The 25,432-nt window shown below is 38.3% G+C and overlaps 1 protein-coding gene across 1 annotated transcript; it reads left to right on the forward strand.

Annotated features, from left to right (window-relative positions):
• Nucleotides 1–17,217: 17,217 nt before the first annotated feature.
• LOC106783171 (small proline-rich protein 2E) lies at nt 17,218–18,760 on the forward strand. The gene is made up of 2 exons (XM_023641135.2): nt 17,218–17,328; nt 18,110–18,760. The coding sequence occupies exon 2, from the start codon at nt 18,130–18,132 to the stop codon at nt 18,346–18,348; it is 219 nt and encodes a 72-aa protein (XP_023496903.2). The 5' UTR covers nt 17,218–17,328; nt 18,110–18,129; the 3' UTR covers nt 18,349–18,760.
• The last annotated feature ends 6,672 nt before the right edge of the window (nt 18,761–25,432 follow it).

Below are 25,432 nucleotides of genomic sequence, written 5' to 3' on the forward strand. Positions count from 1 at the left end.
ATTTCCTTGTTGATTTTCTGTCTGGATGATCTGTCCATTGATGTGAGTGGGGTGTTGAGGTCCCCTACTATTATTGTGTTGTTTTTAACATCTTCCTTTAGGTCTGTTAATAGTTGCTTTATGAATCTTGGTGCTCCTGTGTTGGGTGCATAGATATTTATAAGCGTTATTTCTTCTTGATGAAGTGTCCCTTTGATCATTATATATTGTCCCTCTGTGTCTCTCTTTACCTGTCTTATTTTGAAGTCCACTTGGTCTGATATGAGAATTGCAACACCTGCCTTTTTTTCCTTGCTATTTGCTTGAAGTATTGTCCTCCACCTCTTCACCCTGAGTCTGTGTTTGTCCTTGGGGCTGAGGTGTGTTTCCTGGAGGCAACAAATTGTTGGATCGTGTTCTTTAATCCATTTTGCCACTCTGTGTCTTCTTATTGGAGAGTTCAATCCGTTCACATTGAGAGTGATTATTGATGCATGTGGACTTAGTGCTGTTAATCTGTCGCTCATTATCTTGTTTTCCTGCATTTCTTTTCCTGTTTGCTTTAGACTACCCACTTAATACTGCAATTTCTTATGCTGGGTTTCTTAGATTTTTCCTTATTTATGATTTGTGACTCTGTTCTGTACTTTATTTTAGAGTCTACCTTGAAGTTTGTATTTAGAATCTCGTGTATAATATAGTCTATTCTCTGGTGGTCTCTTACTTACTTGACCAATACTGATTTAGACCCTTTGCTCTTCCCCTCCTAAATAATTATTTTCATTTTTTATTCCAACTCGTCTTATTAATTGGTAGTTAGAGTGCTAAGATCGTCCTTGTTTTGGTAGTTTCCTTACCTTTACCCTAATGCTCTTGTTGAATATTTGCTATCCTGTTCTGGTTCTATCCATCAGTCTCCCTAGTCTGTGGATTGTGTCTCCTTTCTCCCTTTTTTCTTTTTTCAGGTATGAGAGCCTTCTTAAGGATTTCTTGTAGTGGAGGGCTTTTGGTTACAAATTACCTTAACTTTTGTTTGTCTGGAAAAGATTTAATTTCTCCCTCATATCTGAAGGAAATTCTTGCTGGATAGAGTATTCTTGGCTGAAGATTTTTATCCTTTAAAGCTTTGAATATGTCACTCCATTCTCTCCTAGCTTGTAGGGTTTCTGCAGAGAAATCCGCTGACAGTCTGATAGGGGCTCCTTTATAGGTTATTCTCTTTTTTTCCCCTTACTTCCCTGAGTATTCTTTCCTTATCTTCCCTTTTTGCCAACTTTACTACTATGTGCCTTGCAGTAGGTCTTTTTACATTGACAAATCTAGGAGATCTAAAACCTTCCTCTACACACATTTCTCCATCGATCCCTAGATTTGGGAAGTTCTCTTCAATAATTTTGTTAAGCACACTTTCTGCTCCATTTTCCTTTTCCATATTCTCGGGAATTCCTATGATCCTTATGTTCTTACTCCTCATTGAATCCATTGTCTCTCGGAGATTTTCCTCATTTTTTTAAATTCTTAGTTCTCTTTCTTCCTCTGTCTGGTGCCATTCAGCCTGTCTATCTTCGATTATGCTAATTTTCTCCTCTATGTTGTCTACAGGGGCATTCAGGGAATCCGTATTCTGTTTTATCTGGTCAATTGTGTTTTTCATCTCAAGTAATTCTGTTTCATTCTTCTTTATGATTTCAATCTCTTTTGTGAAGTAACTCCAGAACTCGGCTTGTTTCTCTATCTTTCTCTCTACCTCATTGAGTTTTTTGATTATAGCTGCTCTGAACTCATTATCACTTAGTTTACTTACTTCCAAGTCCTCAGGACTTAATTCTATGTTTTTATTGTTTTCCTTCTGGTCTGGGGCTTTTATAAATTGCTGGATGGTAGAGGAGCGGTTTTTTCGCACGTGGTAGAATTCAGTTGCAGTTACAGCCTGTCGCCACTAGATGGGGGTCAAGAGCCGCGTGTTATGAGCTCTCCGCCTTGGGGCAAGACGGCTGCGTGCACTGGCTTTGCCGGGGGCGAGGGGCTGTTACTCACACGCGCTGGTCTGGGTTCAGATCAGTTCTGTTCTCTGGTCTTCCAAGGCCCTTGATTTATGGGGTCCCCACGGACCATCAGCGGGTCTCCACTGAATCAGCGGCAGGAGTCCTGGATGATCCCTGGTCGAGTGGCCCCTTCCCTGCTCCTTCCCAACCCGTGGAGCAGCGATTGCAGACTCTAGGGGAGGGAGCGATGTTCTCTCCTACCGTTCCAGCACCTCCGAGGGTGTAAGCAAGGTTATGATCTCCGCCTTCTTCGTATTGTAGGTCTCTAACGAGCTGGCATTATGTTTATTCTCTGAAATTCAGATCTTCCAAACTTTTGTTGTATTTTGGAGGGGAGAGAATCCCGGGTCAGCTCACCCCGCCATTTTGCTCCGCCTCCTTCCTGATTTGATGATTTTATGCTGTAGTATGCTTAGATTCCTTTCCCTTTATCTTGTGTGTATCTACTATATATTTTTGCTTTCTGGTTCCCACGAGGCTTATATAAAACATCTCATTTTTATAATTGCCTATTTTAAGCTGACAACAATTTAACTTCAAATGAATACTAAATCTCTACATTTTTACTCCCCCCATTTTGTTTTTGATGTCAAAATTTATGTCTTTTTACCCTGTGTTTCCATTAACAAATTATTGTAGTTATAGTTGTTTTTGATACTTTAGTCTTTTAATCTTCATACTAGTTATAATTGTTCTACCCACCTCCATTACATTAGAGTATTCTAAGTTTAACTATATATTTACCTTTACCAGTGAGATTTATACTTTAATATGTTTTTCTATTTCTAATTAGCATCCTTTCATTTAAGCTTGAAGAAATCCCTTTAACATTTGTTATAAGGCCAGTGTATCAGTGATAAACTTCTCCAGTTTTCACTTGTCTGGAAAACTCTTTATCTCTCCTTCAATTCTGAAGGACAACTTTGCTGGGTAGAGTATTTTTGGTTGGCAGCTTTTTCTTTCAGTACTTGGAATATATCATGACACTCCGTTCTGGCCTGCAGAGTTTCTGCTGAAAAATCTGCTGATAATCTTATGGGGGTTCCCTTGTATATAACAAGCTGTTTTTCTCTTACTGCTTGTGAATTCTCTCTTTGTCCTTCCGTTTCAACAATTTAATTATAATGTATCTTGGTGTGGTTCTCTTTAGATTCATCTTTTTTGCTACTTTCTGGACTTCCTGGATCTGGAAGTCTGTTTCTTTCCCCAGGTTAGGGAAGTTTTCAGCCATTATTTCTCTGTAAACTTTCTGCCCTTTTCTCTCTCTCTTCACCTTCTGGGACCCCTATAACATGTATGTTGGCCCACTTAATAGTGTCTCATAAGTCCCTTAAGCTATCTTCACTCTTTCCATTCTTTTTTCTTTTTGCTCCTCCACTTCCCTGTCTTTGGGCTTGCTCATCCTTTCTTCTGCTTGATCTAGTCTGTTGTTAAACTCTTCTATTGAATTTTGCAGTTCAGTTATTATATTCTCCAACTCTGTGATTTCTGTTTGTTACTTTCTTATATTTTCTATATCTTTGTAGAAATTTTTGCTTTGTTCATGCATTGTTCTCCTGACTTTGGTGAGCAGCTTTATAACTATCGTTTTGAGCTCTTTATCAGGTAAATCACTTACATGAAATCCATTTCACTATGTTCCATTTCTGGAGTTTTACCTTGTTCTTTTGTTTGGAACAGATTCCTCTGCTTCTTCATTTTCCTGGCCCCTCTGTGTTGATTTCAGTGCATTACATAAAACAGCCACATCTCCCATTCTTGACTGAGTGGTCTCATGTAAGAGATGAACCTTATTGTTCAGCTGTTCCTGGCTCTTGGTTGTATCTCAAACCTTTGTGATTTTCCAAGTCACCTTCTTTGTTCCTAGCAGCTCCCAATAGTTGAGGGTGTGCTTAGACCTGTCAGTCCCCAAGGGGAAGATATCAGTACCTAAATGCAAGCTTATTGGAAACTGAACTCTCAGGTGGCAGCTTTTAAAGTGTGTAAATAGACCTCTTTCAGGGGAAGACTGGGAGATGGGTGCTTGTGTCTTCTCCCTCTGTGCTGAGCCCTGGGATGGACAGCCAGTTAAGATCTGTTTCTTTGATTGCTACTATCCTGTGGGACCTGAGAATGCAAACACCCCTGGCCACCAGAGCCAGGCGATCAAGGCTATGTGTCTCCTAGGTGGCAGCTACAAAAACCAGGGCACCAGACATGTGCACAAGCTTCTTCCAGTTTGCACCAGTGATCTGAATTGGGCCAGAAGGAGAATGTGGAGATGGTGCCTGCCAGCATCCTTGATCTCCAGGCAAGATTGCAGTTAGCCTATAGATGTGTGTTAAATTAGAAGTCTGACCCTTAGGCAGCAGCTTTTAAAGTATGCAAATAGGCTTCTTTTAGGAAAAGACTGGGAGATGGTTGTTTCTGTCTTTTCCCTCTGCACTGAGCCTTGAGGGGACAGCCACAGTAAGTCCTCATGAGCCTGTTGAGAACTGTTTTTATTTGCTATAGTCTTGTGAGTTTCGTAGACTCTAGCCCTGTTGGCTTTCACATCTGGGTGTTTTGGGGCCCCATCCTTCAGGTGGAAGTCTTAAATGTTGGGATGCTAATTGTTGAGTCCAAACCCTTTGTTCCTCAGGAAGAAGCTGGAAGTTATATAACCCAATTGTATGTTGCTGTGCCAGCAGTGAGGTTTATGGAAAGAGTGTGTCTCAGACTTTTCTACAGATTTCTATGTGGGTATTTTCTCATTTGCCCAATGTGTAGAAGTCACTCAGTTAGTTTCTGGGTTTCTTTCAGAGAGAATTGCTCTATCTGAAGCTGTAGATTCAGTATGTCTGTGGGAGGAGGTGAGCTCAGGAGTTTCCTGTGTCACCATCTTGGACCAGAACCTGGGTTAATCTTAAAAAAATAAATTCTTCTTATCACTTTATCACTGCTAACTGTGCTTTGGGCCACTCTATGAGAATTTTTAAATTAGGACTCAGCAATGTATGCCCTGTTGGCCAAATATAACTCCCCTACCTGCTCTTGTAATAAAATTTTAATGGAACACAATCATCTCCATTTATTTGCATCTTTCCTGTGGCTGTTTTTATGGTACAACTTCAGAACTGAGCAGTTGTGACAGAGACTATGTGGACTGCAAAGCTGAAAATGTTTACTATCTGGTTCTTTAAAAAAGAAATTTTTCATTAATTGCCCTTTGCATTAACTTGTTGATTTTTTCTAGGAATCATTAAAATATACATCCACTCCAGTATACCAAGAAGCTCAATTCCACAAGACTGAGGTCTATGCTGACTCCATCTTCTGTTCAGAATATTATTCAGCCACACCACTGTTGCTTCATCCCAAGACATTCATCACCTCTTCCTTCTGAGTATTCTTTCTGTGGCTAATGACGATCGTGTCAAGAGATTGCAGTCCTGGGTATTAAATGATACTCTGACTAATTACAGGGATGAAACAAAGGTTTAGAGTCAGGGTCATTGGTTGTTAGACATTGTAGGGAATAGAGAAAAGAAAATTCAGGTCCCTTCTCAAAAATCTTAAGTCATAAAGACTAAAAATTAAGGTCACATCTAGAAGGTCTTAAAAATCAGTTCTTCATGTCCCTAATTTTGCAGACAAGGAAAAACTGATCTCTTGCTATTAGGAGGTTTGTCCAAATTCTCATTTCAAGTGGAAAATCTTGGATAAAAATCTAGGTATTTTCACCCTGAATCTAGCTTTCTTTTCATAATCAGGAAGTTAATCATATTCTTCCTCTTTTCCCAGAGGAAAAACTTCCTTTCTTTAAGACTGTTGCATAATAAAGAAAAAACAGGAAAATAACATAAATGGACCTGAATTTGTAATATCTGGGTCCCAAGATTAGCTGTGGGAGACGTTGAGTTTTAATTTTTAAAATTTGAGCCCTTAAGGTGGATCATCCTAACACTTTATAAAAGCTACCTTATTTACACCTCGTGAAATATGTGTCAGATAATTACTATGGTCATCATTTTCCCATTGTGGAAACTGAGAATTCACAAAGGTTAAGAAATTTGCTTGAATTTCACCAACAAGTGAGAAACTGAACCTGAATTAAAACTCAGGCCTCATTGACCACCACAGACTTCTTCATTGAGGTGCATACTTGTGGATAAGTAATAAATACACATTGTATAGACATTTAAAGAGTTATATATAGTCACATAGTGAAAAATTAGTCTCGTTTATGTTTCTGTCTCTTAGACACCCAACTCCCCTCCAAAGATAATCATCATTGCTTGTTTCTTGTGTAAAAGCCGTGTGGCCTCATGTAGCTAATTTGGGATTTACAGAGATTTAATCTCCATAGACTGCCCTGAGTGTACTCATTTTATGAAAAATGAGGGTCCTGTGCACTTTACTTCTTTTCTCTGTTTATAAGAGGAAATGGTCCTTCTTTTGAAAGTTGAGCAAGTTCACTAGTATTCTTCTTCTTAAGAAAAGTTGGTCCTCCCTCTGTCCCCCAATACTTGTGGTAAACCAAATGACTTTTTTTTAAGAAATGGCTTTTGAAATTCAGTACTAATTTGTGAAACAAGTCCTCCATATGAGGCAAGAAAAGCATGTCTGAAGACTTGATGATAGATCATGCACTCCAGAAATAATTCCTTAACCCAGAATAGGCATCGATTTTAATTCCTACAAGTTCTACATGAAATAGCCTGTTATAAATGCACTCCACACATCACAAGAGCATCCTTGTTCCTTCTAGATAAAGGACTCAATTTCCTAACAGTATTCAGGATGACTTAACAGATAAAATCTGTCCCAAACTGGGAGTGCTAGGGAAGAGCCACTGGCTCCTTATTGTCTCTCTGGGATGGGGAGAAAAAGAAAGGGGTCATGGCTCACATGAAGGAAAAAGGGCATCTAACCCAGGGAACTGAAGGAGTAACAACCACACCCCTTTTCCTTAATTTTTTCCTCACACATAGGTCAAGGACCATTTTTTTTCTTTTACGCTTTTTCTACCCTACCAGCCTAATCCAATTTATTACCATCATACATGGTACATAGCATTCTTCCAGATAAAGAGCAAAAGGCATGAGATCTTCCTTCAGGTGGTGGGGAGGATCCTTCTCAGGGGAGCAAAGTGCAAGCGCTGAGAGTGCTATTGTGATGATGCCTTCTAATTAGCAGTGAATTCTGTCAGAGGAAAGACAGTAGCAAGCATTTGCCTAAAGAGCACCATTCTTTAGTAACATTCTGCCACACATTTTAAATTACTGATTAGTTAATATGAGTAAATGTTTTTCTAACTTAGAGAGCTAATATTTCTTGAGGACACATTGTATAATATGCACTATGCTTGGAATTCAGACTTATTTTCTCAATAAATTTTTATAGAAAACTTTGAGCTAGTTATTGCTATTTTCCAAATGTACACCTGAGCTTCAGGGAGGTTAGGAAACACAGGCACACAAGACTTTGACTGCATAGTGAAAACAGGTCAAATTTTCACCCAATGGGGATAGTGAGGGATATTACTGTGGTTCAGCTAGTTTACTCTATTGAGAGATTATTGATAGTTTCTGTGACAACCACTTTTTATTTAAGTAAAATTATCAATGCATTGAGTAGTGTAAGAGGTTACTGAGCTCAGTTCCTTGAACGTGCCAAGAAAAGTCTGGTCTACCCACTCAGTACTATTTTAAGTTACAATAATTTTTAAGAGATCAATTAAATTAATTTGTTTAGGAAAAGGCAGTGCAAAATGTTTAGGAAAATAGAGTGGGACATCTTCCACAGTTGTGGAGCTCAGAGGTTGAGAAATCTTTGAAGAAAACGATAGAAGGTATTCTGGAGTACGTAGGAGAGCACAGTGTGGTTGTGTAGACCACAGAGAACAGCTTGGCATGTTAATGTGCGTCACATGGAACCTCCCATGTGTAGGAGCACCTGGCATGTCAGTCTATGGCCTAGAAAGCTGAGGGAAGGTTTTCTGGCCTTGTTCAAACCAATTAAATGCCAAGAAAATTTATATCTCTCTATCTGTTCATGTATGACATCTATATCACCTATATCTATATAATCTATCTATATTGGTGTCTATATCCATATCAAAGCTGAGACGGAGGTTATAACATGGCCAAAGTAGACAAACACTAGTCTTTGGTATCCTAGGGCACAAAGCTGGATGCCAAGCAGGTGAGATTGAATGGGGTGCGTGTTTTATTCTTAGGGCTCATGAAGGGTTGGGGAGTTGGATGGGGGGAAAGAACAGGCCCTCTCTCCCACTAAGTCAGCTAGAGAACTTCTCATTTTCCCCACATGCCACACCAAGCAGGCTCTGCCATCTCAGAAGAAGTCTTGCCCTGCTGAGAAGCATCATGGACCTGCACGTTTCGTGATATCAGCACAAAGGTGGCATGTCGTTCCTGGAATTTCACGCACATGGTATTTTTCTTGGGAAATACGTGGATCATCCCAGTCCTGGGCTGTTCTGCTTTGCCCCTTTGGGGCCTCCTGGCCCTTATAAGAGGGCTCACCACCACACTGCTGCCATGCTCTTGACATTCAGTTGTAGATCTTCTTTAGAGACTTTGATGAGTACATCTCTCGGAGGTTTTGTGGGCACTTTTATGGTGTTATGGTTTCATCTGGAGAAAGAAAGGACTATTGTTTTGACAACTGATATTAGGTTAGGCTAAAGAAAATAATTAGGTTGTGGAAGTAGATATAATTATATAACATTTTAGCTAGTATTTGGTGGATAATACTGAAGTCTGTGAGGGAAATGAAGTTAAAAGGTCATTCTTAAACCAAAGGAGAATAAAGGATAATAAATTTGGACTACCTTATGCTCCATTTCAGTTTCAAATGTCTGCTTCTCAGAAGGGAAGCTCTCAAGTGCTGGGTCTGAGCCTTTGTCATTTTTCTAGAGCTGCCCGTGCACAGGATCATGGTCAGCTCAGTTAGATGTGTAATCAGGACCTCATGGGGGACAAGGGTGGAAGGGATTTGTGTAAGACTGGCTCAAATTTTAGCAGTAGCATTTACATTTTAACACCCTTTCCCTGCCTCATAACAAGGGGAATTTTTATTTTAGAAAGTGGTAGAATTAAAAATTGGCCAGAAAGGCTAAAGTGCTGAGATAAAAGAATGATAAAAGGGATTCTATACAGAATCATAGACTGTTTTAAAGATCAAAACAGATCCTTGGAGGCTGGTGGAATATTGGCCCAACTCATTCAAAAGATGTTGGCTTGTTTTGCCAACAGCAGTGCTCCTCCTCTGAACACTGACACCTGTTTTTCTTCCAGATTCTCTGAGACCAGGAAAGACGTCTTACCAGCAGCAGCAGTGCAGACAGCCCTGCCAGCCGCCTCCTGTGTGCCCACCTAAATGTCCTGGGCTGTGCCCACCACCAAGGTTCCCAGAGCCTTGTCCACTTACTTCATGCCCACCTGTGCAGCCACGCCCACCTGTCAGCAGAAATGTTCACCCAAGAGCAAGTAACAGCACCAGAATTCATCAGGATCATGAAGTGACAGGAAAAGTTATCTTTTAGACTCTGAACTCAATCTTCCTTTTGAACTGTGTCATGATGACAGATGGCATCTTGACATTTCCCTAACCCTCAACTTCTCACCTGCTTGAAATGACTGTTGACACAGAGAACACTTTGTTCCTGAAGTTGACATCACCCTATTGGAAGCCAGGTCCCTGCCTCCGGCATGTGGCTAAGATACAGCAATGCTCAGCAATGCCAGGGTTCCCAAAGCCTTAGAAAAATGAGTACAAGATCGAGACCAATACTCTTGCAAATGTAGCATCACAGGCTTTCTCTTTGTTGTTTGTTATTTGGAAAATGATTTCTAGCCTCTGAACAAACATGTCTTTTCTTCTTTAATAAAGCACAAGTTTAATGATGTAACCGAAATTTCTTTAAGTTTTTTATATCCCATTCTGTCACATCTTTCCTTCCCCATTGAGTGATTACCTCTCAGTTACTTCTTGTTTCCTTGATAAGCATAGTATTTGTCACATAGTACAAATACAATACACCGTAGTTACATTTACTATTATTTTTATTATTTAAGTAATAAAAAATAAGTAGAGATAATAGAGACAAAAAAGGCAGTTGTTTAAATTTTTACACACAATAATCCACATGGAAGACCTCACTTAACCAGTTTCCTTCTTCCCTCTCCCCACCCAACCTTGGTTTTCTAGGTTCTCCATCAGCTGCTGGAAGTTCTGCTGTGGTTGTAACATACACAGAAGAATATTAGATCTTAATTGGTAACAGAAAGGGAGGAAAATAAGAGTGTCTGTAGGAGGAGGCCAACTCATCCCATTTCCACAGCCTGCCATTTGCATCTTACTGTCAGGCAATAGTCAAGATCCTTGCACTGGTTTTTGATTCTTTCCTACAATCATCTCTTTGGATCTTCTGACTTGCCATTTGAGAAATCATGGGGTTTAAAAGCTTTAGGTGAATTCCTAATGTTACTATCATTAATTGAATTAATTTTTCCTAAATTCTTCTTTTGCAATTCAAGTAATTAGTCATCTGGTGGAAAGAGTTTTGATAAAAAAGTTAGGCTACTCATGGACTAACCAACTGAGTTGAGGATTACAGTATGTTTTCCTAAAAAATCTTTCTGTCTACCTCCCTCCATTCCTGTCTCTTCATCTCTACCTATACTCATAAAATATAAAGTATAATATATATCAACCTATTTAAAAATTATATAATTTAAAAAAAGCATAGTATTTAAACAGTATATACTATTTAGAATAAAATTTACATGTCTGTCTATGCACTAAAAATTGATAATTGCTTATGTTTATTAAGTATCTACCAGGAACCAGGCTCTGTATAGCTTTATATATAATTTCTCATTTAAATTAATTATCACAGTAACCCTCAAGATAAATAAGATTATTTTCTCATTTTACACAGAGACAACATAGGCTTAGAGTGTTTAACTTGCCTAGGATGAGTCATATAAGAAATGGTAGAGTCAAGGCTCAGTCCTGAAATGCCTGTCTACACAGCTCCTGGGTTTCCATCACATAATATATCAACAGCCTCTAGTATCTGCTTAGCTTTTATTTTTAGTCACATTCCAGGATTTCGTTTCCCTGCCTTTCTGACTATGTATACAGACTTTTCCCCTTCCTTATCTCTTTTCTTTAATCTGCCTTATACAAATTGTGCAAGTTTATTCAAATTACGAGAGGAAGCATATATCAATTGCAAACATGTTTGCTTATATATATACGTTCATTCCAACATGGATCACATTTATTCTGATAGTTCATGTTTATTTACCTATTTGCATGATTGGTCAAAATACATACATGAGGAAATGTCAGCAGCCTTGTTGTATTTGAAGAGTCTTCTCCTTCCATCCTCATTACTTCCTTCTGATCGTCTGGTCTTCCTTTCCCTTGCATCATGTTACTGTCTACCTGATGGCCCTGCCTTGTTTGCATACTTGCCAAACAGCATATGCTACTGAAAAGTTACTTCTCCCCGAGTGGGATAACTGAGCATTGTGTTTTCTTTCATTTTTTGTCTTTTTGGATACTTTTTTTGTGTGAAAACATTTTTTTAATTAGAAAAACGTATCTGGATGTATAAAAATAACCATATCTGGATGTATAAAAATTGTATAATAATAACTAGTTTTTAAAGTATTGATAGTGCATTTTATTTTTTTAATTATTTTTTTAATCTTTAATTTTTTATTTTGGTAACATTGGTTTATGACATTATATAAGTTTCAGGTGTACATCATTATATTTCAGTTCCTGTGTAGATTACATCATGTTCACCACTCAAAGACTAGTTACAATCTATCACTACATACATGTGCCTAATCATTCCTTTTGCCTTCTTTCCTCCCCACTTCCCCTCTGGTAACTGCCAATCCAACTTCTGTCTCTATGTGTTTGTTTGTTGTTGTTTTTATGTTCTACTTATGAGTGAGATCATATGGTATTTGATTTTTTCCCTCTGACTTATTTCACTTAGTATAATACCCTCAAGTTCCATCCATGTTGCCACAAATTGCCAAATTTAATTGTTTTTTTATGGCTGAGTAGTATTCTATTATGTATATACACTACATCTTCTTTATCTGTTTGTCCCTTAATGGGCACCTAGGTTGCTTCCAAGTCTTGGCTATTGTGAATAATGCTGCAGTGAACATAGGGGTGCATGCATCTTTATGCATTTGTGTTTACACATTCCTTGGATAAATACCCAGCAGTGGAATAGCTGGATTGTACGGTAGTTCTATTCTTAATTTTTTGAGGAAACTTCATGCTGTTTTCCACAGTGGCTGCACCAGTTTGCACTGCCATCATCAGTGTATGAGACTTCCCTTTCCTACACATCCTCTCAAACACTTGTTATTTCCTATATTCCAAAAAATTGAAGAGGAAGGGAAGCTTCATAACTCATTCTATGAAGCCAACACTACCTTGATACCAAAACAAGGCAGAAAAAGAAAATTACAGGCCAATGCTGCTGATGAACTTCAATGTAAAAGTCCTCAAAAAAATACTAGCAAATCGAATATCGTGATACATTAAAAAGATCATACACCGTGATCAAGTGGAATTTATTCTAGGGATGCAGGGATGATTCAACATCTGCAAATCAAACAACGTGATACACCAACTTAACACAATGAAGGTTAAAAATCATATGATCATCTGAATAGATGCAGAGAAAGTATTTAAGATACAGCATCCATTTATGGTAAAAACTCTGAATAAAATTGGTATAGAAGGAAAGCACCTCAACATAATAAAGGCCACATATGACAAACCCACAGCTAAAATCATGCTCAATGGAGAAAAATTGAAAGCTATCCCTTTAAGAACAGGAACTAGACAAGGATGCACACTTTTCCCACTCTTATTTAACATAGTATTGGAAGTCCTAGCCAGAGCAATCAGGCAAGAAAAAAATGAAATGGATCCAAATTGGAAAGGAAAAAGTAAAACAGTCACTATTTGCAGATGACATGATTTTATATATAGAAAACCCTAAAGAATACACCAAAAAATTTTACAAATTATAAATGGCTACAGTCAAGTTGCAGGATACAAAATCAACATACAAAAATCAGTTGCATTTCTATAGACTAACAATGAAGTAGCAGAAAGGGAAATTAAGAACACAATCCCATTTACAATTGCAACAAAAAAGAATAAAATACCTAGGAATAAACAACCACAGAGGAGAAAGATCTATACACTGAAAACTGTAAAACATTGTTGAAAGAAATTGAAGACAGGAAGAAATGGAAAGATATTTCATGCTCTTAGACTGGAAGAATTAACATAGTTAAAATGTCCGTACTACCTAAAGCAATCTAGATTCAATGCAATCATTATCAAATTTCCAATGACATTTTTCAAGAAATAGAACAAAGAATCCTCAAATTTATATGGAACAACAAAAGACCTTGAATAGCCAAAGGAATCTTGAGAACAAAGAACAAAGCTGGAGGTATCACGCTCCCTGATTTCAAATTATACTACTAAGCTATAGTAATCAAAACAGCATGGTACTGGCACTAAAACAGACACACAGATCAATGGAACAGAATCAAGAGCCCAAAAATAAACCCACACGTCTACGGACAGCTAATTTTTGACAAGGGAGCCAAGAACATACAATGAAGAAAGGAAAGTTTCTTCAATAAATGGTGTTGGGGAAACTGGACAGCCACATGCAAAGGAGTGAAAGTAGAACCATTATCTTACACCATACACAAAAAATTAACTCAAAAATGGATTAAAGACTTGAATGTAAGACCTGAAACCATGAAACTTCTGGAAGAAAACATAGGCTGTATGCTCTTTGAGATCGGTCTTAGCAGCATATTTTCAAGTACCATGTCTGACTGGGCAAGGGAAACAATAAAAAAATAAACAAATGGGACTACATCAAACTAAAAAGCTTCTACACAGCAAAGGAAACCATCAACAAAATGAAGAGACAACCTAACAACTGGGAGAAGATATTTGCAAACCATATATCTGGTAAGGGGTTAATATCCAAAATATACTAAGAACTCATACATCTCAACAACAAAAAGATCTAACAACCCAATTAAAGAATGGACAAAAAATCTGAACAAACACTTCTCCAAAGAAGATATACAGATGGCCAACAGACACATGAAGAGATATTCAACATCACTACGAGGGAAATGCAAATCAAAACTACAACGAGATATCACCTCACTCCCATCAGAATGGCTCTAAGTTTTGGATCCTTTAGTCTGATAACTGGTGAATGTTTCCCCAAGAGATGCTCACGCCTTCTATTTTGAGGTGAGTGCTATTTAAACTTATTCATTTTGGGAAGCATCTGGACATCACTGATTACTCCGAAGAATTCCATAAAATATTAATAATCTCATCATAAGAACTAGGAACATATTTAGTAGTAGAAAGCATGATACTACTATATGAATGAAATATAAAACTACAGTGGATGAAAGGACTCACGAGAGATTGCTAACAGTGATTTCCTAGGGTGGGAAACCAGATGGCTAGGGGGACGGGGTGGGAAAAAGTTTCACTGCATTTATTTGTGTACTGTATGAATTTTTCAAAGTGTGAATTTCTCATCTACTAAAAAATTGAAAATATTCAAGAGCTTTTATTCATAAAAATAACAAGTTACTGAACTAAGCATCCTTTTTTATTCTAGATGTTTCATGAAATTTTTTGTTGTGTGCTTGCTCTGTTATCCTTGAACTTTTGCTAGCACTTGTGTATTAGTATGAAATTGAAAATTTAAATATCCAAAGCAGCAAAGATGCTAGCAACAGAGAAAAAATGATTGTACTGCTTTTTCAAGAAAGGTTTTCTGAATTAAATTTCCAGCTTAGCTGCCTCAACATGGTTGTTGGAAGGATGTGAGCAGTTTTACTATTGCCTCCTGGGAATATTCAATGAAGTTTCTCCTGAAGCAGTTCTAAAATTCTTCCTGAGAAAATGACAAGGAAGTTCACATATGTTTCATGTTGTAGAGTGGCAGAGCAAGAGCTGGAGTGAGGAAGGAGAAATTAACTTTTCATATACAGGACTGATGTGAGGAAAGATGAGTTAATGCATACATATAAAGTCCTCAAACAATACCTGGCACATAGTAAACTTTCAATAAGTGTGAGCTATTGCTAAAATATCAAATAGTAGTGCAGTTTATTTTCTCTGCATGGTGTAAGATATTTACATTTATATATACACACATAACTCCATATGCATTGAATATAAATATAGCTACACTGCACACATGTTTTGTTACTTGCATTTTTCATATAATGATATATTCTTTAAGAATATCACATTTTATTTTTGCCTAGTATTTCATTATGTAGATCCATAAATGATTTAATCAGAAACCAACTCCATGAAAGTATTAGGAATAACATGCTTTGATCATCTGTTTCTGTGTTTGCTTGTTTTTCCCGATATGTTGATGCTTCTTAGAGCAGGCATTGCTAATGATTTTATAAGTGCCTAGACCCAATGATGATGAACCGAAGGCCTGAATAAACGAATACTTTCAAATTTTGGTCTTTTTTGTCAGTTTCCCTTATTGATAGTTACTAGTAATATCCTTAAAAGTGAAAAGAGACATCTACTTGTTCTTGGTGGAATTAAACAAAGAAAGAGCTGGGGTATCTGGCCCCATTCTTCATCTAGTACTAGAAAGAAAAACTTAAAACATGAGCGGTAGTGATGGCTTTAAAGATGAGAGGGAAACAGGCGGACTCGTAGGGTTCTATAAGAGGAAATAAAGAAGACCAGGGAAGAACTGATAGTTTGGTTAGTGATCATTGGCTTTAACAATGGGAAGCCAAGGCAAGTTTTGAAACCTTTCAAGCATTAGGAATAATTCTTACAACTGTTGTCTGTAGCTAATTACAAACGTATGAAGGAAGAGAAAGTTGAGAAATGGTTTGCCCTCATCATGATTCTAGCCAGTGATACATCTAGGTTTAAACTTCTGTCTTCAGATTTTTCCACTAGTGCATTTCCATTTTATCAAGCTTCTTCCTTGCATATTGAAAGAGGTGCAAAACAAGTGATAGCTGGTTACCTTGTGAAGCGTAAATTATTGATAACATTGACAACAGTAATTAGTATATTTATGTATAAAATATTAATAAATAAATAATAAGTAAGTAGCAGTAATAATAGTAATTAAATTATTAATGTGATTATTTAAACTGTACTTAGAACTTATTAGGAGATTTTTATGCCAACAAGGTTGCTTTTATTTAACAAAAACATCAGTGAGTTGAATGGTGGGGTGGGGGGATCAGTAGATTGAATATTCAAGAGATGTTAAGAAAAGATGGTGCAAGGAATAAGTCTGAACACTCCTCTAATACCCTTACATGTTTCAGCAGCGATCACAGATCTGTTGCGTGCTATTCGATAAGAACAGACATTTCAATTCTTCTTAGTGAGCTATGAGTTGAAAATTCCCACATGGTTTCAAATAAGAGAATGAAGATCTTGAGGGCTAGCTTGGTAGAAAATAGCCTTGGCAACCTGGTAGATATGAAGCGGAAAATGGACCAGCCCCATGTTACAACTGCCATAAGGTCCCACAATCTTGATGTGCTCTGCAGAATAGCACAGCCTGTGGGCGTTGGATCCTGGCTACAGCTCAGGTGCAGGGAGTCTTGTTGCTCTTTGTGGAGACCACACATTGTCTCCATCCATGTTAAAAGGAACCAGTTAATGTGAGCAGCTAGCCTTAGACAAAGCGGAAGCGAGTTACAAGTGCTGCTGACAGAGAGAGAAGAGAGGCCATGTTGCTAGCCTCCAAGAATCCAAGCTTCTGTCATTCAAGGGCACAAAGCTAAATGTCCGGCAGTTAAAATATAAATGGGCACACAGGTTTCTGAAACAGGTGTGCTGAGGCATGGGACAGGGAAGTAGGTGACACTAGCCCAATCAAGGAATCACTAGCTGGGCCTTCAGTTAGAGAACTGCTCAAATTCTTCATCTGTCACATGGAACTGGAATTGCTAGTCAAGAGAGAGCCTAAGGCAATTCATTGAGCCCTTGCCGCAATGGAGACAATCCCAGAGCAGGGAGTTTCCGGTAATCAGGGTGACAAGACATTTTGGGAATTTCAGGTGGATTGAATATGGTTTAGCAATAACTGGTCCAGCCCGGTCTTAGGCTTCTTCACTTCCTGAGGGTGTGGGCGACTTAGCCATATAAAGGGGCACTCTGCTACATTGTTGCTATCCTCTTCACACTCAAATCCCCAACAGCTCCGGAGAATCAAGTGAGTCTGATTTTTGGGGGGGTTCTGTCTGCTTGGGGGAACTGAGACGATGTTTAGAATTAATTTGTAAGCAGAAATAGCTATTTTTAAGGAATAATGTGCATATTCTTATCTGGGGAATGAAAACTGTCAGACTTTCATTCCCCAGATAAAGGTCTAAGTGGGTTATTTTTTTGTTTATTACTTATGCCCCTTTCTTTCACAAGGTTGGTGTCCATAAGCAAGAAGTAGTTTAGGGAATAATATTGCGTTGAAAGAAAAGGAGGGCAAGAGTTTCTCTCTGGTCATACATATTAAAGAAAGAGTCTCTTACTGTATTGCCAGCCTCTTGTATGAGCCCATTGAGGGCAAGTCTGAGCCTCGGCAGTTCTCTCTGATCAGACCTTGTCTTTGTTTCAGAGACTCTGAATAGACCCAAAATGGCTTAGTTAGACCTTAATCATGGCCTTATGGGAGCTGATGTGGGTAGAGATTTGTTTTGATATTGGCCAGAAATTCAGCAACTTTTTCCTCCAGATTGTGTTCGCATTCACCCACTAATGTTGCTATCTCAAGAGAGAGGAGACAATTTTGTCATTGAAAAATGTCAAGAGAAGTGAGAAAAGTTAGCCCAAGATACTGATATTAACGAGAAAAAGAAGGAGAGCCACAGAAAGTCTTGAAGAGAGAGTTAGAAGACCAAAGAATATCGTTGGAGATAACTTTGCTTATTTGATGGGTTTTGGCTCGCTCTGTCTGCAAGTGTTCCACCTGTGAGCAATGACATTTGTATTTCTTTCAGGTTCCCTCATATCCAGAAAGATGTCCTATCAGCAGCAAGAGCAATGCAAGCAGCCCTGCCAGCCCCCTCCTGTGTGCCCACCTCCCAAGTGTCCAGAGCCATGCCCACATCCCAAGTGTCCAGAGCCGTGCCCACCTCCTAAGTGTCCAGAGCCATGCCCACCTCCGGAGATTCCACCTCAACTCTGCCAGCAGAAGTGTCCTCCTGTGCAGCCACCACCACCATGCCAGCAGAAGTGACCACCCAAAAGCAGCAAGAGCAAAAGCCATTAAGGCCACAATGCAAGAAAAACAAATAGTTCCTCCCATCTCCAGCAGCGTCGTCTCTTCTCTGAAGCCCGTCCTGGTGGCGGATGGTACTCCCTGAGCCTCTATCCTGCTCTTCCTGCGGTGATGCTTGACATAAAAGAGACTTAATCCTGAAGGAACTCTCTTTCTTTTTAGGGTCAGATTCCTGTCTGAGATAGGGCCACTCTTGGGGATGCCAGAGCCCTAGAGCCCCAGATAAAAGAGCAACAGGAACAAGTCTAACTTCCTTAAAATGCAGCCTTTCTTTTCTGTGTGTCTGAGATCTGGGCAACCCTTTCTGTGGTCTGGGAAACATAGCTTTGCTCCTGTTTCCCTAATAAAGCATGTTTCATGATGGAACAAATGCCTTTCTTCTTTAATCCTGGTTGTTAGCTGTATCAGACTAGTAGGCAATTATTTGTTTTTTTATCAGATCTCTGAATTCAGATGACGTAGTAATCATAGTTCATTGGGTTTGGCTTGAAACGTGTCTGTTTAGATTGAGTACAGAAATAAGTCCTTTTTTATTAGCTCAATGCCAACTCTGCTTGTTACAAATGATGTGTTCTTATTTGGAGAGAGAAAATGATACCTTCAACTCAGGGTTGTCGTAAGAATCTATCCATTTCTTTAGTCATTCATCCGTTAAAAATACATTTGTTGAGTGTGTACTTTGCACCTGGTACTCTTTTAGGTGCAAGGGATACAGTGGTGAACAAAACATATAAATACTTTGAGTTTTTGGAGGTTAAATTATACTGAACGAAACAGACTAGTTAATGAATATTTAAGCTAACATATAATATCAGTTGGTAATACTGTAAATATTCTCAAAAAAATGAAAGCGGAGTCAGAGGATAGAGAGTAATGGGGAAGGGAATTGGGGGTTGCTGGTCTGAGAGCCGTGAGTGAAATAAGCAAGACATGGGGGTTTGAGGTGTATATTCTTCCAAGGAGAGGGAATAGTAAGGGAGACAATGGCCATAGGACGTTGAAGGGGCCAGTAACTGTAGTAGAGTTTGTAGGAGGGAGAGTGATGGAGAATGAAGTAGCCAGAGGCCGGATCATGCAGGGAATTGTTGAACTTTGTAAGGGTTTGGGATTTTGTTCAAGTATTAGTGAATATTATGCACTAAATTTTATGTCTACTAAATTCTCCCCTATCATGTCTCCTTGCTTATGCAGAATATTCTAACATAATAAATTATGTTTGCAACATTATGACTGTAAAAGGTATTTGGTTATTTAAACGTTTTAATGAAAAGGTTCAAATATTGATGAGTCAGTTTTAAAGTTCATTGGCAAACATGGAAGTTTACTTTTAACTGCTAACAGATAATTTGTCAATTGTCCCCCCTTGAAAGGAAATTTAAACAATTCATCTTCAAGTAATCTGTGATTTCTCATAGCTCACAAATTGTTCCTACTGAGGTCCAAATGCCTACGGGAATGCTGGAGTGTAGAGTTACATGAGTCGACGTGAAATCACTCGAGTTGTGGGTTTTTTTTTGAAGATTGGCCCTAAGCTCACATCTGTTGCCAATCTTCCTCTTTTTTTTTTTCTCCCAAAGCCCAAGTACATAGTGGAATGTACTAGTTGTATGTTATTCTAGTTTTCCTGTGTGGGATGCTTCCACAGCATGGCTTGATGAGTGGTATGTAGGTCCGTGCCCAGGATCTGAACTGGTGAACCCCAGGCTGCTGAAGTGGAGCATGGGAACTTAACCACTCTGCCACGGGGCTGGCCCCATGGGTTTTTTGCGGGGGCATGAAATCACCGATTGATGCTGATAGTTTCTTTATGTTGTTTTTAATCACCTAATAAATCACTAATTTTCTTTTAATCACCACATTAAATGGGATAAAGTATGTAATGTATCTAGCATAGTGTCTGGCACACAGCAAGCTTTCAATAAATAGTAGTCACCATATTATAATTAGTGTTAATATATTACCTGATTAAGGATAATTGATAGGGTTAATATACATAAAGAAATGTTTCTCATATTTCTTCGCCTAGTCCTGCACTGTCACGCCTGCCTCGCTCCTACGCTCAGTGCCCATCTCAGAGGTTTCCCAGGCTCTCCTAACATTAGACCGCTGTTCTGAGCTCTGCTGCTGTGGTATCCTATATGGATTCTTGTTAAAGTTCTAGAAGCAGTGAGGCAGGATAGAAGGGTCCCTGTAAGTAGAAAGATCAGCTCATCCATTTTTTTCAATGTGCTCTTCTGAATCTCACAATCACAGCACAAAAAACCTTGATCCTTTGTTTTGATTCTCCCCTGAAATCAATACCTTGAGTTGTCCGACTTCCCATTTAAAAAGTCCAGTGTTTGTGTTTTTATAAATATAGAAGACAATGACTCCTAGGAAAAATATGGAATATTTATCCAACTAAAGGGGAAGAATGTAACAATTAAAATACCTATTTACTTCCAAATGATACATTTATATTCTAGCATTGACCATGGTTACTCAGATTGTTAAAACTCATTTACCTACTTGCATAATTGATCAAAGCCCTCATCATAGGTAATGAGGGGAATGGCAGCAGCTACGTGGGTACATTGCAAAGTCTTTTCTTTGGGAGATTCTATCTTAATCTGTTCCTTTTATCGCCTGGATTCTTTTTAAAATTTTATTTTAATTATATTATTTTTTGTTTTATTGCACTACCTAGGGCTTCCAATATGATGGTAATAGGAATGGTGAAAGAGGAAAATCTGGCCTCTTATCCTAGGAGGAAAATCTGTTCCTTATCCTAGGAGGAAAGCCTTCTGACTTTCATCTTTAAAGTACGATGTTAGCTGTAAGTATTTCAAATATAACTTTTTTCAGGTCTAGAAATGTCCTCTTTATTCCTAGTTTGTTGAATTAAATTTATTTATTACTTTTAAAATTATAAATGGATGTTGAATTTTACCAAATGGTTGTTTCTGCTTGTGTTAAGATGATTATATGTTTTTGGTTCTTTAGTCTATTAATATGGTAAGTTACACTGATTTATTTCCAAATGTTGAACCAACCTTGAATTCCTGGGATAAATCCCACTGGGTCATGATGCATTACTCTTTTACATACTGGCGATTTTGACTTACTAATACTTGTTGAGAGCTTTTGCAACTTTGTTCAGGAGAGACATTATCAGTTGTTTACTAGTAATGTCTTTGTTTTTGTTATTAGGGTAATACTGGCTTTAGAGAATGAGTTGGAAAGTATACTCTCATCTTCTGTTCTTCTGAAGATATTATGTAGAATTGATATTATTTCTTTTAAAATGTGGCAAAATTTACCAGTATACCTATCTGTGCCTAGATTGCTGTCATTGTTGTAAGGATTCTAGCTACATATTCAATTTCTTTAATTGATGTAATACAATTCAGGTTGTCTATTTCTTTTGAGCAAGATTAGGTAATTTGTTTCTTTCAATGACTTCGTACATTCATCTAAGTTAATGTATTTATGGACATAGATTTGTTTATATTATTACCTTATCCTTTTAATGTCTGTAGGGTCTGTATTGATGTCCCCTCTTTCATTTCTGATAGTGATATTTTGTGTCATCTCTATTTTTTGGTCAGTCTTGCTAGAGGTTTATCAATTATATTGATCTTTTCAGTGAACCAGATGTTTGTTTTATTGATATTCTCTATTGTTTTTCTGTTTTCAGTATCATTGATTTCTACTCATCTCTATTATTTCCTTCTTCATTTTTGCTTTGGGTGCAATTTACTCTTATGTTTTTTTAGTTTCTTACAGTGGAAACCTACACTACTGATTTGAGACTTTTATTCTTTTCTAACATAAGCATTTAATTCTATAAAATTCCTTCTAACCTCTGCTTTAGCTGACTTTTGCATATTTTTAAATGACATATTTTCATACAGCTCAAAATAATTTTTCAATTTCCCCTGAGACTTGATTTTTGACCCTTGGGATATTTAGGAATGTGCTGTTTACTTCTCATATATTTGGGAATTTTCCAAATAACTTTCCATTATTGGTTTTGAATTTAACACAATTATGATCTGAGAACATACTTTGAGTAGAAAACCTCCTACCTGTACTCAGTCAGGATAGTGCCAAAAATGGAGGACTGAATGGCAGAACTTGGCCTGGAGATCCTAGTGGACCTTAGTGGACCATGGACCAGTGCTGTGTTACAGTTGTGATGAAGGCTAGGATAGCAACATGTGTGCTCTATGCAGAGGAGCATGACCTTGGCTATGGTACTAACACAGGGTGTTCCTAACTCTTTTGGAAAATTTGAAGACATCTAAGGAATTTGTTTTCTGGATAGCCCTAGACAAAGAGGAAGAGCTAGAGAATTGAATGTTTGTGTCCCCTCAAATTCATATGTTGTTGGAATCCTAACTCTCAATGTGATGGTGTTAGAAAGTGGGGTCTTTGGTTAGTGATTACATCATGAATATGATTAGTGCCTTATAAAATAGACCTCAGAGAATTCCCTCACCCCTTCCACCATATGAGGACACAAAGAGACGATGGCAGTCTATGAACCAGACACTGCGTCTGCTGGCACATTGATGTTGGATTTTCCAACCTCTACAACTGTGGGAAGTAAATGTTTGTTGTTTAAGCCACTCAGCCTATGGTATTTTTTATTATAGCAGCATGACATGGCTAAGACAGAAAGTATGTTTGAATACATCTGAGAATGAGCATGGAGATATGGCCAGTTTGCTAGCTCTGAGAGTCAAATTTTCTACTGTCTCTGGACACAAAACTGAATGACAAAGAGCGACAATCAGTTTTCTAATGCAGAAGGCTTTATGAAAGGGGACACAGATGAGGTGCACCATCCTCAGCCAGGAAGACAACTCTTTTCAGCCAGTTAGCAACTTGCCCAAATTTTTCAACTGCTACAATGAACTGAAACTCTCAGATGTGGTAGAGCTGCAAGTGAGTCACTGAGCCCTGGGGAGGATACAAGAATAGAATGTTTCCTGTAAGAATGTGTATGACAAGCTACTTTTAAAATTACGAGAGGAGTTCATTTTGTTTGGGGAATAACTAATTGGTACAGGCCAGTCTTATGATGCTCTGCCTGTGTGCGAGGGACAACCAGGTCCTAGAAAGGGGCACTCCATCATCCAACTGACATCCTCTTTTTCTTATGATATTTGACCTATGTAGGAGATCAGGTGAATTTGATTTCTTGAAGGTGATGCCTGTTTTGGAGTATTACTGTGGTAAAAAAAAATCTGTTTTTACCAGTTGATACTTACATGCTTTGTTTCATCAGTTCAGCTTGAGGTAGAAATTTTTGATTTGGAGGTGGAGTTAATGGCATTAATTTTTTAAGCATTTTTGGTGGATTATGCTTAAAGGCATATGGGAAAATAATTATGGAACAAGGTTGAATTGAAGTAAATCAAGGAAAAGGAATTATCTCCTGGCTGTGTTTATGCTAAAGAGAGAAAATCCCATTAGAATTCCAAAGGTTCTGGTTACATATATAAGCCTCTTGAAGGCAGGGTCTGAGCCTGGCAATTATCCCTCAGTACCAAAGGCATTTATACCATTAGTCAGTCTTCATGTTGATGAGGTTGTTTAGAATTGCTTGTGGGGTTAGCAAGAATTTCAGCAACTTGGTCTTTCCCTTTCAGTTATCTTATGTCCATTCACCCTTTTTGATGCTGCGGGACAGAGAGAGGCACTTCTGTCTTTGGAAAGAGGCATGTGAAATGATAGACACTGGTAAAGAAGATAAAAGAGGTACCAATTACCAGCCACTAAAGGGGAAGAGAGTGGAAGTCAGAGAGAATGAGTGATATGATGTTAGGAGTTCAAAGTATATCTTTGGTGAAGGGATAGTAATGGCTAAGCGCCTTAGAAATGTGGATTATTTTTCAAGCAGAGAAATTGCCACATAAATATTGTCTCATGGTTTTTTTTCAGATTCCCAGACATGTAGGAAAGATGTCTTACCAGCAGCAGCAGTGCAAGCAGCCCTATCAGCCGCTTCCTGTGTGTCCACCTAAATGTCCTGAGCCATGCTCACTGCCAAAGTGTCCTGAGCCATGCCCACCCCCAAAGTGCACCATTGACAAAGTGCCCAACTCAACCATGCCAGCAGAGATGCCCTCCTGTGCAGCTATCACAACCCTGAAAGCAGAAATATCCACCTAAGAGCAAGTAACAGCATCAGAATGCATCAGCACGATGAAGTAAGAGGGGGTTTTTCTCTGTCTCAGCTCCACATTCTTTTCTCCAAATGCTGCTGTAAGGAACAACCATCTTTTCCTTAAACTTCAGCCTTGCCATGCTTGGGATAATATGGGACAGGAAAGAGACTGTATTATTGAAACTCTTCTCACATTTTTTTGGAGTCAGTTCTTCTTTCTTGCAGGCACTGAGCATGCAGCATTCTTAATGTAATTGGCTTCCGAGATCCTCAAAAGACAGCAGCAGGATCTCGTTCCGCTCTACTGCAATGTGGCCTCAGATGTATTTTCTTCTTCGTTCTGTCCACAACCTGGGTTCTTGTTTCCATCACCCATGCTACTGTACCTTTGTTCCTGCTCCATTAATAAAGCATGTTTCGTGGTGAAACACAGATATTCTTTTCTGTTTCTTTTTAATCTCCCTTGCCAGCTAGATTTAATCATTTAGTCTCCTCACCCCCTTGCTCTCATTCTCAAGTGACTTTTAAATTCAGAGTCTCATAGTCAAGGTGAAATGGATTTAACTTGATTTATCTTATTTGGAGTTGGCATGCAAAAATGCTTTTGGATTGGTATTGAAATTGAAATTCCAATGATATAGGAACAAAAAATGGTACTGGAATTTGTTCGCTATGTTGCTTGGCTAAGTCACTTAGTCCCTCTGAGATTTGGCATAGTTATCTCTCAAACTGGAAAAAAAAGTTTTCACACAGTTTTAGAAATATACCAAATTGTAAACAACTTACATGTTTGTAGAAATTATCAAATGTTTAACATACGTAAATTGTTTAGCATCTTACTTATCATTTTGGAAATAATAAGCACTTCAATTTATTTTATTATGGGTA

The sequence above is a fragment of the Equus caballus genome, chromosome 5, assembly GCF_041296265.1.
Source record: "Equus caballus isolate H_3958 breed thoroughbred chromosome 5, TB-T2T, whole genome shotgun sequence".
In the NCBI taxonomy this organism is placed as follows: domain Eukaryota; kingdom Metazoa; phylum Chordata; class Mammalia; order Perissodactyla; family Equidae; genus Equus; species Equus caballus.

Excerpts from the sequence above, each read along its gene's own strand:
- LOC106783171 (XM_023641135.2), top strand. The coding sequence starts at position 18,130 with ATGTCCTATCAGCAGCAAGAGCAATGCAAGCAGCCCTGCCAGCCCCCT.